The following is a 17,574-nucleotide window of genomic DNA, read 5'->3' as shown; positions in this document are numbered from 1 at the left end:
TCTCATTGATGGCTACCCTTCCCTACATTTTGTGCCCAACATTATACGAGCTGTCAGGTGTTAATGGTTGCAAATTTTTTTTTTTATTTCTTTGAACCTGTGCAACACAAGTTTATAAACATGCGTTGGTCAATCAAGATAAACAATTTTTTATTGACTTTTTGAAAGTAAAATCGAAATCTCACTTCAAATAAGCTGACATCAGATTCACGTTTCTCTCTCTTTTTAGTTTTTAGTTTTAAAAACAACAAACAATTGATCGGATTTGATTTGAAGAATTCAGTTTAAATAAACAATAATGTAACCTGTCATCTGGCACTTTATTGCCTTCCAATTTATTTATGTTTAACACTTTGTCAGTTTTTTTAAATGCTGGCCTGGGAACACTGCTTATTTGAGTTACCAAAAGTTGAACTTATCAGAATGGTGTCAATCGCAAAGGGTGAACGAGCAGATGAATTAACTTTACATATTGATACCAACGTGATGTATGAAATATGAATAATTTCAGGATAAAAACGTCAAAATAAAATGTTGGACACCTTCTAACCCATTGTGCGACTATGGGGCACATGGGGCTAAATGGCACAGTTGCCATTTTAATTCATGAAGACATTTTAAAACAAACACACTCAAACAACTGCAAGTAAAGGTTGAAGTAATTATTTCTCCGTCACAGCGATATCAATTACTTTCTGGTGATTGAATTAAAGACATTTTTAAAATCCGTCCAAGTTGGATCCCTGCTCGCCCTGTTGGTGCACCAATATTTGTCGTCGGGTGTTCCGGTGTTGGTTTTGGCTTGACCACGGTCATGCAGTAGTGGTCGGGTCTGGGGACACACGGAGACAGTTTTGTCTTCCGTCGCGGCATAATGGCTGCTGTTGTGATGTCTACACACAAGGCAGTAACTTTGATACCGACTATACTTTCCATATGTGGCACTTTATAACACATATGATTCAACAAACAACTGGCTGACTCAGCCTTCGATGGTGGTGGTAAGGCAAACAAGTCAGACCAAATGTTGGTAATGTTTAGCGTCTTTCGCGCAGAACATAAATTGAGGTAAAGAGAATGAAACAAAAACAAAAACATGAAAATCAAGAGCAGTGGACCGGTTTTGGCGCCCTATCGAGCCACCTGGGCTGTGTTTTGGTAAACAAATTAGAATGAAATGTGATGTGTGCTCATGCCATCATTCGAAAGAAATGGACAGAAACGAATAAAATATACTTCTTTTGGTAAACAAATAAATTTTATCACCAAACGATCAATTAATCCAGCATCATTCATTTCAATCAAAACCAAACTCTTCCGGCATTCAGTGATAACTAAGCTACTGACATCAGATAACAGCGCTTCAGTCAACCAATGACGAGATCATTGCTTCTTACAATTAGGGAGAGATGGATTCTTTGAAAAGCGCACTTGAGGTTGAGGTATTTAAAGTAGAGCTAATGCATTTTTTCAGGACTGAGTTCACTGCAAATTACAGAGCGTTTTTGAAAAAATAAACAATGCAATGAACTGTGATAAATCCATAAAAAAATTAAAATGTCGGCGATTTTGTATTCCCCCATTAAGATTTTCCACAGAAATAGTTTATCATTGACACCTGAAAAAAAAATCACGATCAGCTTAACTTTCAGCTCAGTAATCATTTCGTATAAATTGAGACCTGTCGTGACCCATCTTCGCGTCAGTATCGACCCACTTGCCGCAATCATGACACGATAGAAATCCAGATTAAACGTTCTGATAAGTCATAGTTATTATTTCCAGTTCGACTCACACGGAATTGTTTGTTCTAATGATTGTTCAAGTTAGGGGTTCGTTCCCCAGGCATATTTGCAATTAACGCTCGCAAACGCTTAAATTATATCAACACACACAAACACAGAGGCAGGGAGGAAGTTTGCGCGTTACGTAAAATGTGTTCTAACTTGCGTTTGGATGTTATTGCTACAGGGTGGGAGTTTCAACACGAAAACTTCCAACAACTTCTAACTAGCAATCAACGGCGATGGAGACACATTTCGTCAATCGATGTGTGCGATCGTGTGCAAGCCCACCTTCCTTCCTTTCTTCCTTTCGAATTTCCGCGCGCTGGCGAAGCAGGCGGTGACGGCGATCGGACGTTAAGGTCCAATCAGACAAGAACACTTCCACTTCCACTTAACGCGACGACGAGACGACGATTCTAGCGTACTGCGCGAATGCAACTATCTAAGCAACCGTGCGAACGCTCGCTCAACTAGGTTAAACGTTCTGATCGCAGCAAGCCTCCGAACTTGATCGCGAGCTTTGCCTTACATCAAAACGAGTCAGATAGTCGCAGGTACTAACTAACAACAAGTATTTTTGCTGCAATCATGGCACATGAACTAGACGGCCTTCAAAAAAGCAACTTTTTCATGCTCTTCTAACTAGTTTCTAGTACCCGTCGTACGATCAACCCTACCGCCGCCAGCAGCCCTCTGTTGGATCGGGTGGTTCTAACAGCACCAACTTCGGGGCCGATTCGGACGGTTGATCGGCGGTAGCATAATGCATTAACCGCGACCGTGTACCGCAAAACCGCGATGACGGCGCTGACGGACGATGCACTTTGTCTATGTGTGCGAGTGTGTTGGTTTATAGTTAGGAGAGGGTGGAGTTTGATTTGAGCTCACTTTGATACTTTATAAGATTGCGATATTTTTCAAGATACAATAAAATAATAATCATAAAATTAGATTGGAACTAAATTCTAAATAACTTTCTCTTTTTCTCTGAATTGGAACGACTGATGGCTGCACTGATCACGTGCTCTAAATTCGTTATACAATTATGTTGAAATGATTATAATAAATTATTCTTGTCATTTCAGTGTGTTCAAGTTCGTTCCATTAGTGTTGAAAGAGTTAAGATCACTCGTGAAGGTTACAAGCAAACTCCTCATGTTTATACATCAAAACTTTTGTTATTGTCTGTCCTTTAACTTTGTACAACATTTTGGGACTTTTTAAAATAACCCACATTTTAAAACACGAAATTTTAAATTGAAATTTTTGTTCAAAATGAAAACAAAGGTGCAGGTGGTTATGTTACACATGACCAGTATGACAAAGAACTTTGCAAGATGATTGATGAAATTTTCGATTTCAATGCCCGTCCGATGTACAATGTTTCCCCATGATTCCCAGTATTCCAGTACCAAAAACCATAAATTTTGATACCCATATTGCCCCAACACTTATGGTTCGGCAAATGTCCCCCTATCGGAACACCCCCGGGGACTCCGAACACTCCAGGTGGTGGCCAATTCCAATTGTCGACTCCTTCTAATGCCGGCTGGCATATCTTGGCTGGTCCATACCATCTGCTCCCGAGCCACCAGGCCACCAGGCCATCTGCTCCTGATGTTGACTCGTCGACGTCCAGCAACAGAATGAATTTTCGGGACCAACCGAGCCGAGTTTTGTTGGTTTAGATCGGGGAAGTATGCCCCGCCTCTTTGCACCCATTCTCTTATACCACCTTATTCGCTTTTTGCCCCGTCGCACAGTGGATCCTCTCCGAACAAAGGTGTGACAAAATTAAAAAAATGTCAGGTATTCTACCAAATATGTCATATTAGGGTAATTTTGGGCAGCTGAATTCAAAAAACACATTTATTTTTTCATGAAATAAAATCTAAGTACATTAGGGTGGTACATAAATATTTATTTTTCAAATATTTTTTTTTAATTGCTGAAATTGTATTTTTTTATATCAATAGTAGCTTGGAATTTTGATTGTGTGTGTGTGTGTGTAAATCTTAACAAAAAAAATGTTAGGGTGGTACCATATCACATTGATCCATAACCGAAATTTTGTTAAATCAAATTCGTAGATACCACACTTTTAAATAACAGCTTTGTCATCTTCCGAAAAGTTGATCAGGATCAGTACAGTAGTAACGTTAGGGTGGTCCAGTTAATAGGGTGTTCCAAATTTTGTGTATTTGAGGAAAAGTGTTATTTGGCTTCTATGAGATTATCATAACATTTTAACTGTGCACATTTTAGTAGTATCTGTAGTTTAGGTAGAAAAATATTAGAAGACATTTCTAGAGTTTTTTTAAAGGTCCTATAAACATATGAAACACAATAAATTAAAGGACCTTTAAAAAAGGTGCAGGTGGTTATGTTACACATGACCAGTATGACAAAGAACTTAGCAGAAAAGCTTTTAAAATTAAGCAATTTTGTTGAATTATGCGTCAGATAAAATCAAAACATTATTGGATTTATATTTTCGTTTAATTTTTCTTTAAGCTCCGTATTAAAAAACCATGATATCTCTATAATTCGATGTTTGTCCCCCAATCGGAACAATCATCAGGTAGCGGCCTCTCCAAATTGTTGCCACCTTTTTCGAAATGGCCAGTATTGTAAACCATGAGTTGTGATACCCATATTGCCAAAACTCGTTGGTTCAATAGATGTCTTCCCGGGAAAACTGTCCTTTAGGGCACCGGCCACTGCAGCTTTTGGTTAACTTTTTCTAAATTGCCATTTTCATTACCAATATCAAAAACCATGAAATTTGATACCAATATTGCCCAAAATCGTATGGTTCGGTAAATGTCCTCCCGGGAGAACCTCCCTGACCGGCACCGGCCACTCCAGGTTGTGGCCAATACTGTCAAAATGGCCATTTGCATTACCAGTATTGAAAATCATGAATTTTGATACCCATATTGCCCAAAATCGTTTAGTTCGTTAAATGTCCACCCGGGACAACCTCCCTGAGGGCACCGGCCACTCCAGGTTGTAGCCAATACTGTCAAATTGGCCATTTTCATCACCAGTATCAAAATCCAAGAAGTTTGATACCCATGTTGTCCAGTCTCGTATGGCCTTCCATCGGAACACCCCTGAGGAATCTGGCCACTCCGGATCTTGTGGCCAGAATATTCCGGTGGCTCTCAATTATTCTGGCTGGCCTGCCTCCGCTTGGTATGCTCCTAGCTCCGGGCTAGCTGCTTTTCGGCCAACTGCTTCTGGGCCTCCAGGCCATCTGCTTCCAGGTCCAGGTTGTTGTTTACTCCTCGGCGTCCAACGATAGAATGATTTCCCAGGGTTGACCGAGCGGGGTTATATTGGCTTAGAATGGTGACGGATGCCCCGCCCCTTTGCGCCGGTTATCCCATTCCTACGTCATTCGCTTTTTGATGCAGTGGTGGGGATAAGAAGTCGTGAAGGCAGCATTTTTGCCAACGATTTTCATTCCATCGTAATCGTTCGAACCGACAACTCCATAGCAGCAGCAGAAGAAGCAGCAGCGGAAAAAACAACGACTGAAGGAAATCAAGAGTGAGCTCCGAGAAGAAGAAACACGCCAGCGTGTGCGTGAGATTGCTGCCAAGATGACGTTGAAGGAGAAAAACTAAATTTTCATTTAAAAAAAAACTTACGAATATTAACAATTTTCTCTAGCAAGTGTCAAACGTCAAACGATCGCAGTTGGCCTTAAAACAAGCAAGCGCGTGCTTTGACCCACGCAAAAAATCTTTCCGCTCTCTGATTGGCTGTTTTGTTTTGCCGTGGAGTCGTGAAGGCAGCATTTTTGCTAACGATTTTCATTCCATCGTCATCGTTCGAACCGACAACATCGTAGCAGCAGCAGCAGCAACAGCAGCAGCGGAAAAAAATCAACGACTGGAGGAAATCAAGAGCGAGCTCCGAGAAGAAGAAACACGCCAGCGTGTGCGTGAAATTGCTGCCAAAACGACGTTGAAGGAGAAAAACAAGGCCTACTTGGATGGACGCTCGAGAAGATGGCCACAAGAATCAACTTCTGCTGCAATTTAACAAAATTGCGCTTTTCAGCGCCAACGAAAAATTCACGAAAGAGTTATTGTTTCAAATGATTCATGCACTGCTTCTGGTGCATTTTTAAAGCTTTTGACGCTTGGCGTTTAATTTAATTTAAATACTTCCCCCAAAATTTTCATTTAAAAAAAACTTACGAATATTAACAATTTTCGCTTGCAAGTGTCAACGGTCAATCGATCGCAGTTGGCCTTGAACAAGCAAGCGCGGGCTTTGACCCACGCAAAAAATCTTTCCGCTCTCTGATTGGCTGTTTTGTTTTGCCGTGGAGTCGTGAAGGCAGCATTTTTGCCAACGATTTTCATTCCATCGTCATCGTCAACGATCGCAGTTGAGCCTTGAACAATTGCTCAAAATCATATGGTTCGGTAAATGTCCTCCCGGGAGAACCTCCCTGAGGGCACCGGCCACTCCAGGTTGTGGCCTACACTGTCAAAATGGCCATTATCATTTCCAGTATTAAAACCCATGAATTTTGATACCCATATTGCCAAAAATCGTATGGTTCGGTAAATGTCCTCCCGAGAGAACCTCCCTGAGGGCACCGGCCACTCCAGGTTGTGGCCTACACTGTCAAAATGGCCATTATCATTTCCAGTATTAAAACTCATGAATTTTGATACCCATATTGCCAAAAACCGTATGGTTCGGTAAATGTCCTCCCGAGAGAACCTCCCTGAGGGCACCGGCCACTCCAGGTTGTGGCCATTACTGTCAAAATGGTCATTTTCATTACCAGTATTGAAAAACATGAATTTTGATACCAATATTGCCCAAAATCGTATGGTTCGGTAAATGTCCTTCCGGGAGAACCTCCCTGAGGGCACCGGCCACTCCAGGTTGTGGCCAATACTGTCAAAATGGCCATTTTCATTACCAGTATTGAAAATCAAGAAGTTTGATACCCATATTGCCCAAAATCGTATGGTTCGGTAAATGTCCTCCCGGGAGAACTTCCCTGAGGGCACCGGCCACTCCAGGTTGTGGCCAATACTGTCAAAATGGCCATTTTCATTACCAGTATTGAAAACCAAGAAGTTTGATACCCATATTGCCCAAAATCGTATGGTTCTGTTAATGTCCTCCCGGGAGAACCTCCTGAGGGCACCGGCCACTCCAGGTTGTTGCCAATACTGTCAAAATGTCCATTTTCATCACCAGTATCAAAATCCAAGAAGTTTGATACCCCTATTGTCCAGTCTCGTATGGCCTTCCATCGGAACACCCCTGAGGGTTCTGGCCACTCCGGGTCTTGTGGCCAGAATATTCCGGCTGGCCTGTCTCCGCTTGGGCTGCTCCTTGTTCCAGGCCAGCTGCTTTTCGGCCAATTGCTTCTGGGCCTCCAGGCCATCTGCTTCCAGGTCCAGGTTGTTGTTCACTCCTCGGCGTCCAGCGATAGAATGATTTCCTTGGGCTGATCGAGCGGGGTTTATATTGGCTCGAAATGGTGACGCAACAGTGCCTTGTTGCGTCGCAGACCTCTTCTTCAGTACCAAGCATGCAACATTTTCGTAACGCGCGACATTTTTCGTTTTTCTGGATTGACACCTCACCAGAATAGAGCCCTTAGGACAAAGTTCTTTGTCAAAAACTCTAGACTTTTGTTGAGGCCAACAAAAACTTCATTTCAAGTTTTCATCTCGTTCCCCTTTCGAATATTCTCCAAATACTAGGGTGCAAAACAAAGATAAACCTACAAAATTAATAAATCATAAACTTTTTTTTGCATTAGAGTTATTAATTAGAGTAATTTGTGATACATTTTCATTAAAAAGGTTGAGAATAAGGTTTTGAATTTTATTTTTTTTAATTTCCTATCTTAAGATTCCCTCTTCTCTTCATCCACGACTAGAGCCAAGGTCTGCTCTGCTTTTTATGTACTAAGCTGCACATAAAAATATGTAAGGTAGAAACTGCTTTAAGGAAGACTTTTTGGAAGATTTTTTGGGACAGTTGAAAAAAAATCTTGCATGGTTAGGATTCCCACAAGAAAATCTATCGTACCAAAAAAAAGTATGTACCGTCATCAGGGGTGACATTAGGTCTGGGGGTGAGATTAGGTCATACAAATTTTAGCAATTTTGTATGATTGTATCTCACCCACCAGACCCAATGTCACCCTGATGACGGTGCTCATTAAAATGTTTGCAATTGCTAATTAACTATGTTTATCACTGCTCGCATCACTTTGTTCCAATAATTCTCCACGCAAATACACATCGTAGCTTGTGTGCTATCTTGTGACACGTCCTTTCTTTTTCAGCAGACGGGTCACAAGATAGCACACAAGCCCATGTGAAATTTTACAATAAAAAGTATTTGCGCCGTTGAAGTTTTCAGTCATTCCAAGAGGAATATTTAACCAAGTCATAAAAAAGACGAGTGAGAGGGGGGGGGGGGGGTTCTTGGTACACTAAGAAATCCAAAATCCAGTATTATTTAGTAAATTTGTTGCATTCTTGAATATAAAGAAAGATCATAAGGCGATTGCCATATCTGACTTATTGATCCGATTCGTGAATAGAGTAGAGTACTTTGACTTTTTTTAGAAACATGCAAATTTTGATCTTTCGAGCAAGTATGAGCAAAATTTGCTATACACAGTCTGAAAGTACATTAAATTTCACGACAGAAACTGCATAGGAGACTTTGTTCACACCCGTACAAAATTGTTCCTGAAGGGTTGAAATTCGAAAAAATCTTGAAAATAGTTAATGCTATCTTTCCTTTGAATAGCTAAAAAGGGGGGAGGGGTCAATCAGAATTCCAAGAACAGTAAAATTAACAACTTTTAATTACCTTTCCAATGCAGCCAGAAGAATCAAATTTGGTTGAAAATTGGCTGAGTTATGCAAGTTTTAAGAAAAAATATTTTTGGCGAATTTTGAAGTTTCAGCTACTAGAAATAACAAAAATGTCTGCACTCTTAAAGTCGCCAAAAATTCAAATTCCATCCAATTTTGCTCAAAATTTGGGAAAGAGTTTTTGAAGGTATGAGAAAAAATAGAAAAATACTAACACTACTGAAATTTAACTTTCATTTTTTGATTTTTGTCACACCTGGATCCACTGTGCGTCGACGATCCGAAAATTATGAGGTGGAGTGGGGTAACTTTAGATACATCAATCTCACGTCTTTCGATTGACTGATAGGGAAACGATTGTTCAACCAACCAGTGTGTACCTAAGAGGGGAAATTTGCCGAGAGGGGAATTCGTCACGTAACGTTTTCGCTTCGCAAAAATTTTGGATTGACACCACGTATAGAAACCTTAGGACAAAGTTCTTTGTCAAAAATACCCTTCTGGGTTATTGCAGATTCGAAAAGTACATGAAATTACCCATAAAACGACATGTGCCAAAAAAATTTGAAAAATAAGTAATGGAAAATGGCAGATGAGCATGAGCATGAGCATGAGCATGAGTATGGTTGACTGCCAATGAGCTGCTACTCCGTTATTGACAGATCAGCTGAAGTTAAACAATAAATCAAAAATGATCAGTGGGAGCCAACCATCCGTTCACTGTTTAACCTCTGAAGATCTCTACTTTATTAGTCAATACCGGCGCCCTCACAAGAAGCCTGCAGTTCAACGAAAGGGAGGAATGTTAGTCCGATAGTTGAAGTTGCAGACTCATCAAGCACATAGTTTTTCTCTATACATGTTGATACCGCTTGAGACCGTTGAATCCACAGCATCTCCTTCAAGCATCACGTGATTTTTTTCGATGCCTCCCGAGCTACGACGCTATGGGAAGGACTTTCATAACAGACGCGTCGGCGAGCCTTCCGAGCAACGATGCTATGGGAAGGTCTTTCTGGTTAACACACAAACTCACCCACACACAGATATTTTGCTCCACTATTTACTCAACGATCCAAATTGTCAGTGCGTCTTTCGTTCATTATATAAAAATGGCTTTTTCACCGCAAAAAAAAATAAAACCTTATTCGAAAAATTTAAACACAATCCACCCGACGCCGTGCCTTCCGATCAACGATAATATAGGAAGGGCTTTGAAAATCACAAAAGAAATCACTTTTCACTCCGAATATTTTTTTACGACCACGCACTCCCTTTGTCAATTATGCACTGATGACGCTGCATTTTCAGAGGGTAATTTTCTCCTCGCAGCACACAATACACGACAAAAATGCGAAACAAAAGGCACACACACAAAAAAAATCACTTTTCACTCCGAATATTTTTTACGACCACGCGCTCCCTTTGTCAATTATGCACTGATGACGCTGCATTTTCAGAGGGCAATCTTCTCCTCGCAGCACACAATACACGACAAAAATGTGAAACAAAAGGCACACACACAAAAAAAAATCACTTTTCACTCCGAATATTTTTTACGACCACGCGCTCCCTTTGTCAATTATGCACTCAAAAAAAAAGTAATGGAAAATGGCAGATTTTTCAAAACTATTTTTGTTTTTTTTTTTTATCAAAAATACGTTTTTATGTTTAAATATTTGAATACGCCATCAAATCTTGCGTCCAACTTTACATAACAGTCCCTTTGACACCAAATTTCCAAACCACCATCATTTCAAGCTCAAGTCGTACCGCCTCTCCGTCACGAGATGTCAAAAAATGGACCTCGTATTCGTGGTCAGGGACAAAAGTTACCCCTTGGGACAATGTTTCACGCAAATCGTAGAGTGGTCGAGGTAACTTTTTCAGATTTCGTGTGAGTTGGCGAAGAATTACCCAGCAATAATGAGAAAAAAAGGATAAGCAAAATGTTATGATTGGAGATGCCAAACCCAAATTCAAACAAGATAAACATAAACAAATGTTGCTCTAAGTGACTTCAACAAAACTGGACAAATTATTATTATTACTTTTCAAAAAAAAATGGACTTTTTGAGAATAAGCTTCGATTATTTTCCACTTTTCAACTTATAATCAGAACTATTTCAAAGCCAGAACAAAATTGTTGTTTTTTTTTTCGAAATCAATGTCCGCGTTTTGTTGGAAACCGGCCCGTGGCTTAATGGCTACGGCTCCCGCCTCATAAGCGGAAGGTTCCGGGTTCGATTCCCGACCGGTCTCCTTGAAATTATTCGACTATAATTGAACTTTGAATATGAACAAAAAACGCATGGAATCAGGTGGGATTCGAACTCACACCTTTAGATTGGTAGTCAGATGCTCTAGCCACTCGGCCACCGAGGGGTTAACACCCCTTGAGTGAATTAATCCGTAGTAGTGAAATAATGTCACAAGGTCATTTACTATATAATACAACAATCCCTTCCCCAACGATTCCCCTACACACACTACACACCATATTCTATAAATAACTCGAAGTGGTTGGTACGGTATGTCCTCACTTCTTCTTCTTCCCCTGATGATTCCATGAAATGTGGGTTCCGTTCATAAAATCTGTCTCTTGCGGTTGGCCGGGCCGCTTTAGTGAGTGTAATACATTTCGGGGGTTCTCGAAAGTACTGCAATCATTAATAATGACAAGAAAGAACTTGAGGCGTAATCTAACCATAAGTTCTTCGCGGATGCTTTCTTCGGACTGGCTGCGCTTGTGTTCGATTAGATTAGATTAGATTAGATTAGAAATCAATGTCCGCGTTTTGTGGGAATTTATTATGATTTTTTTTTAAATACTTCCAAATGTTTAGTTATAATTTTCCCGTTTTCAAATGTTCATGCTTTTGATGAATAAATTACATGATCAGTTGTAAAATTAAATTAAAACCCACATTTCAAACAATTATAAGCTTTAAATTAACTGATCCAGTCTGCCCTACAAGTGCACACGATTCACTGCGGGCTAAACCGATTTTGATTACGTAAACGAGCCCCTGATTTTTACCGACAACCTTAGAAGGAGAACCATAGGCACTGAACCCGTCGCTCTCTTTAGCTTTGGCTGTTGGTGGTCTTTATACAGCCCAACGGTGAACGCGGCGTAAGCGATCACGCGACTGCCATTGGAGGTACCAACTTGGAAAACTTGTTTTTCTTTGGCGGCATTCTTCGTTCTGAATGTCATTGCATAAACATAGTGAGTAATTTTTAAGTTGATAAAATGTGGAGGAAATGCTATTTTTAAAAATTGGCTTTTCAAATCAGAATGCATCGTTAAGTGGTACGTTTGTGCAAATATCTACTCTCGAAAATTCTAAATAAACATTTGCTTTCGACTAAACAGCAACCAAAATAATTAACAACTGCCTATATTTGACAGCCGAATTCTTTCGCATGTTTTAGACCCTCAAATAAATACGCCCGACAAAAACTCAAGGCTGCCCACAGTCATTAGCAGATTCGACAAACTGTTATTCATCGAACACTTAACACCTTTGACCATACAATCAGCGATAAGTGGATTTTTTTTTATCAAAAATCCATTTTTGAGTGATTAACTGATGCCTGGATTCCAGAGGGCTTGTTCCAGTGTTAGTGACTGATAACGGAGCGGTGATTTTGAAATTCAGCCGTTTTTCAAGGTTGATGATTTACTATTGCGGAAAATTCTGATTGTTTTGGTCAATTTTTAAGCATAAAAAGATTTTGACTAGATTTGAACTAGAAATGCAGAAATATTGGATAATATTTTAAAAAAATATTGTTATCATTGAATACTCAGTATTGAGTTTGTTATGATCTCTCTAGCTCTGAACCTTGCTGTTTGCTCGAGTAGCGATAACGATTACATTGACGTCACGCGTAAACTGTACTTTGTTCCTAATGTTTTGAATTATTTATGTGCGTTTATATGGGCTATTAGCACGCGTTGCTAAGGTTTTTGGTTTTGTCGAGGGTTTTTTTGCTTTAAAACTTATATTTAGATCTTTTTTTTTTAAATTTGAACAACGCATCGAAAAAATAAAAAGTTTAAAAATTTATTACCGTCAACTGGGGCGAATTGGGACACATGGGGCGAATTGGGACAGCAGTTTTAACCATTTTAGAGCACAATATTTTGATTTTTCTTGTAGTTTTCATATAGAACAGACTCAGACCAACAAAATGTTTACATCCATTTCCAAATTTAAAACCTTCAAGTGTTCTAAACACTGCTGTCCCTATTCAGACTGTAGTCCCGATTCGGCCCAGATGACGGTACTCGAAATTTCCACAGTCAACAACTGCAAAAGCTTGTCTTTCGTCGCAGAAAGGGGTTATCAAGATTCGACGTCACACTTTGCGGTGCATTCGTTCTATCAGCAAACCAACAACAACGGGTGCAGTGGCCAGCATCGAACGGCACTTAGGGCAAGTGCAATGAACAAAGATGGCGTCCTTCGTGGCCCGCTTTTCCGACACTCGTTTTATGAATATTTACTTGTTTCCGGATTGGAGAGGAGAGAGATCAATGTGTTTGTGTAGTAAATCAATGATTCAGGTTTTGAAGTGAATAAATTACCGTCAGGTCAAACCGCTCTAACAAAGTTACTAATACATCTACCGTAATTGGCATGTAATTGTAGGGAGGAAATGCCGCTGTAAAAACGTTGTGTATGATGGTGTTCAATATAATAAAATTCTATTGGGCTTAATCTCTAAAACAACTTAGTTTAAAACACCTGCATGTTGCGGTGAAACAAATGCAGTTATAAATAAGTTTAAACTAACTATTAAATGCATAAATGTATATCCGATAACAGAATCTTCATCAAAAGATTTTTTTGACACTCACTGAGAGAAAAATTCGAAAGAGTACTTAAACTGTCTCTTCTCTCTCATGCAGAAATATTTGGCAAAAAGAGGCTCAAAAAACATTAACGGGATTATCCGGAGAAATTAAAATTATACATTTGCAGGTGAATTCATTAAAATTTATTTATTTATCAAAAGTTTTTGTCTCCCCTCTTCAAAGCTCGAAAAATTTGGGGGCAAGAAAAAAAAAAATTTTTTTAGTTTAAATTAGAAATTTAGGTGAAATGAACCGAAATCAATTTAAAATGCTTTTCGCTGCGTTTAGAATCATATTTCGCAAGTTTTGGTTTATTCTAAAATCTTTTGAATTTGAGTGAATTTACAATTTACAAAACCGCAAAAAGTTCTTTTTGAAAAAAACGTCAAATCTTACATTTTTTTTTTTTTAAATTAATGATTGCATATAGGGCGTCCAAATTTCCCGGGTTTTGAATTTCCTGGGAATTCCCGGGATCCCGGGAAATTTTTGAAGCAGTCACAAAATCTCTGTTTTCATCATATTTCTTATGTTTTCAAGCTTAAAATCATAGAATAAGCTCAATACTATTATTTGGTGATAATCTACACTTCAATCTGAACAAGGACATTAATTTTGAAATAGCTTATAAATTAGACATTCAAAATGATTTTTTTTGTTCTTTGTTGTGCTTTGGATTTAAAATGAAACTAAATTTTTAATACAGTGTGATTCAAATGAAATAAGTCTCTTATAATTATTTTATTCACTTTCATTTTTATGACATGACCAGAAAAGCATTAAAAATATATTTTAAAGTATCTAATAAAAACAAGATTCGACAACAAATAAAATTATTCCGCTCAATATTAAATTTTAGATAAGATTATATTAGATCATGTTTTGTATAAAACATATTTTAACAATTTTCTTTAAGTAAGTGAAACTTAAATGCCAATATTGTTCCCTTTTAAAGAACAACACCATTTGAGTGCTGAAAAGTAGAACTTTTCAGCATTTATTTTGAAAAGTGTTGCTATTCGATTCTGTTATTTTTGGTACTTACCAAATCCCAGTACTGAAAAGGACCTAATAAAAATAATTTTATGAATAAAAAACACTTTTATTACTTCTTATCTGTTATTTCTCTTTAAGTTTAAGTTGTTTTTTATTGCAACCTATTATGTTTGGGTTTAATTTTGGTTTTTTTAAAAGCCAGCTGAAATCAACACCTTTCAGTGAGGAGCCATCAATAACTCAAGTGAACCTATTTTTTAAAATTAAAAATTGCTCATTCAAAAAGAAATCTGTTTTTTATTGTCAATTATTTTTTTGTTTCAAAAAAGTTTGGCAGCCCCATTTAAATTTTTCTGAAATTTAGCAAAAAAAATACTGAAAATATCAATAATGCAGTAAAAATTTACTGAAAACGAACATCATTGGTGTGAGACAATCGCAAACCATAAGACTAAGATTTCGTCGCCGTCGTGCTAACTTATCGTACGTGCATTTTGGGCCAAATTGAGTTAAGAACGCCATTTTGTGCAGTTCACAATGCCTCATCTTTTGACCTTCACAGATCCCCAAAATTCGATTTCAATCCTGAGACATTCAATGAAAACCAAAAGAGCTCCGAAAATTTTTGTCACTTTTCATATGAAAGAAGTTTCAATCTTGTCGTGCTATCTTGTCACTCCCTGAAAATTGATGTAAGTGCGACAAAGGGCAAAGGTATTTCAGGTCAGAACGCATTTGACGCACGTACAAGTTAGACTATCGTAAACATTTGTAATTAAAACTCGAGACTCCAGCAACCAACTTTAATCAAACTTCGGGACAATGCACAGAATGGTTAGCCAAACAAAACGTGTTTGTTATTGTTTAAATTGCGTGCTTTCGTTTTTGTTTTTGTTTTTTTCAAGGTCAAACATTTAAACGCGTTTTTCTCGGAACGTCGAAATGGCGGGTGCGACAAGATAGCACGACGACGTCGATTTGAGATACGCGAAACAAACATTTTTTTTCAGTTTCTTCAGGCCGGTATTCAGCTTCTTAGTCGGAATATCTATGACACCTTATTTTCAACCGTAGGTGAAGTCTCCGTGGCAGATCTCTCCAAACACTTAAATATACGCGAGCCTATTAAATCTACCCTCAACAGAGTAACTAACAAACACGCAAGTCAGAGCTGCTAAAGCTGACGTATCAGCCTCCTGACCCTGGATCGTTTGATAGATTGGATCCGGTGTTTTCTCAACAGTCTGTCAACCGTGCAATTTGTGTGCACTCTCAAGCAGCTTAATAAGAAATTCACTACACAGAAAACCACGTCGGAAGCAAAGCTCGTACATTAGGAACTCTTTTTTCACAGCTTATTTAGCAGAACTTACACGTTATTGTTCAGTATGTACTCCTTATCCATCATGACGATCGTCTAGTTTAAGTATCCACTTTTAATCCGATGAGTTTTTTCTACCCCCGAGAGCTATTCTTCCCAGCCGATTTCACTTGCTAAACTTGTGACCTCGTTTCATATCCATTCACACTTGAGTTCTGTCCGGTCGCACTTTCGACTCTTTCTCCAGTCTGTCAGTTCAGTCTGTCTGCCGTTTTTGCTTCCGAGAGCAGCTATTGCACAACTTTGGAAGCCTTTCTCCACGCACTGCGCACTTTTTTATTTCACTTTGCTCGTTTACGACACGATCCGATCGATGCGGCTGGTTAAGCCAAACTAGCGAACTTTTCACACAGTTTACTCAAAGTTCGTTCCTTATGGAAATGTGGCACACTATGCGATAAGAAAATATATATGTTTGAATTAAATAATGAAGAGAAAAAAACAACAGCGAATCAGAACACTTTGCGAGGAGCCTCGATTGAAAACAGCTAGCGCATTTTATTCGCGCTGACTCTGCGCTGAATCAAATGTAAACTTTTTGTTTTGCTCGTTTCTCCGTCGTCGTGTAACACACCCGACTGAGGGATGGATCGTTAGTTGGATTACACTCAGATGCGTTTAATGTTCAAATGTTTATAAAATATAAACATTTATGATAGTAAAAAAAAAACAGAATTTAATTTTAGCCAATCGCAACGGCACTCGGTTTTGATTTGGGACCATCCATAAATCAAGTGGACACTTTTTTGATAATCTTGATTACCGTAAAATGAGGTGACTTTGATAGCCGGGGTGACTTTGATAGGTTTGCGATTTTTCCAAAAAAATGAAGAGTACAATTAAAATACGTAAGGAATGGTTCAGAAACATACTGACCGTGGTAGAGAAGTGTTCAAAGTACCTCAAGAAGAACTTTTCATAAAATTTTGACAAGTTTAAAAAGTTAGTTAACTATAGTTAAGAAAATGTTGATGAAAGCCATTATTTTAGACTTCTCAAAGTGTCATGATTTTCTCAATGAACATGATTTTTAATCGGAAAACGGAATGCATTTTCGGATTCTTTGGACAATTTTTCACTAGGAGAAGGTTAAAAAAGTTTGTAAAAAAAAAATAATATGTGTTTTTGAAACACAATTATAAAAACTCTCTTAATTTATAGGCGATTTCAGTTGAACAAATTTCATGTAAAATGTGAAAACTTGTGATTTGTGCTTCGAATTCAGTATAAAATGCAATATAAATCGATAATTTTATAAACAAAACTAGTTTTAACAATAAAAAAAACTAGTTTTAACAAATTTCAGGCAAAATTCCGACTTTTTAACAATTTTACCTATAAAATTTATATGTATTTTGCTTAAAAGCTTATACAATTAGTTAACTAAATATAAACATTGATATTTTTTCTTAAAAACTATATCAGCTACTTTAGTGATGGTACATTTAACGTACAAATGAAGTTTGAACAACTTAAATATGATTTTAACAAGAAAAACTATGACTATCAAAGTCACCCCGGAATTAAAACTAAGAATTTTTAACGTAACTATTTTTCTAAACGTTATTGAAAAAACTTTTTTTCCGAAATAGTGCATGGACTTTGTGTGGTCTACCCCAGTACATGTTTTAAAAATAATAATCTCGAGAAAAACCTTACCTGTTG

The 17,574-nt window shown here is 38.2% G+C and overlaps 1 protein-coding gene across 1 annotated transcript in view; it reads right to left on the bottom strand.

Annotated features, from left to right (window-relative positions):
• Positions 1-16,366, bottom strand: part of LOC120414685 (ATP-binding cassette sub-family G member 1) — a 34,547-nt gene extending 18,181 nt beyond the window's left edge. The window contains exon 1 of the mRNA XM_039575969.2: positions 15,902-16,366. Within this exon, the coding sequence (XP_039431903.1) occupies positions 15,902-15,936 (35 nt within the window). The 5' untranslated portion in view covers positions 15,937-16,366. The remainder of the gene's footprint in view (positions 1-15,901) is intronic.
• Positions 16,367-17,574: the final 1,208 nt, after the last annotated feature.

Source organism: Culex pipiens, chromosome 2 (assembly GCF_016801865.2).
Source record: "Culex pipiens pallens isolate TS chromosome 2, TS_CPP_V2, whole genome shotgun sequence".
Lineage (NCBI taxonomy): Eukaryota > Metazoa > Arthropoda > Insecta > Diptera > Culicidae > Culex > Culex pipiens.
The sequence above is the reverse complement of the archived record's forward strand: the minus strand, read 5'-3'. Positions and strand labels throughout refer to the sequence as shown.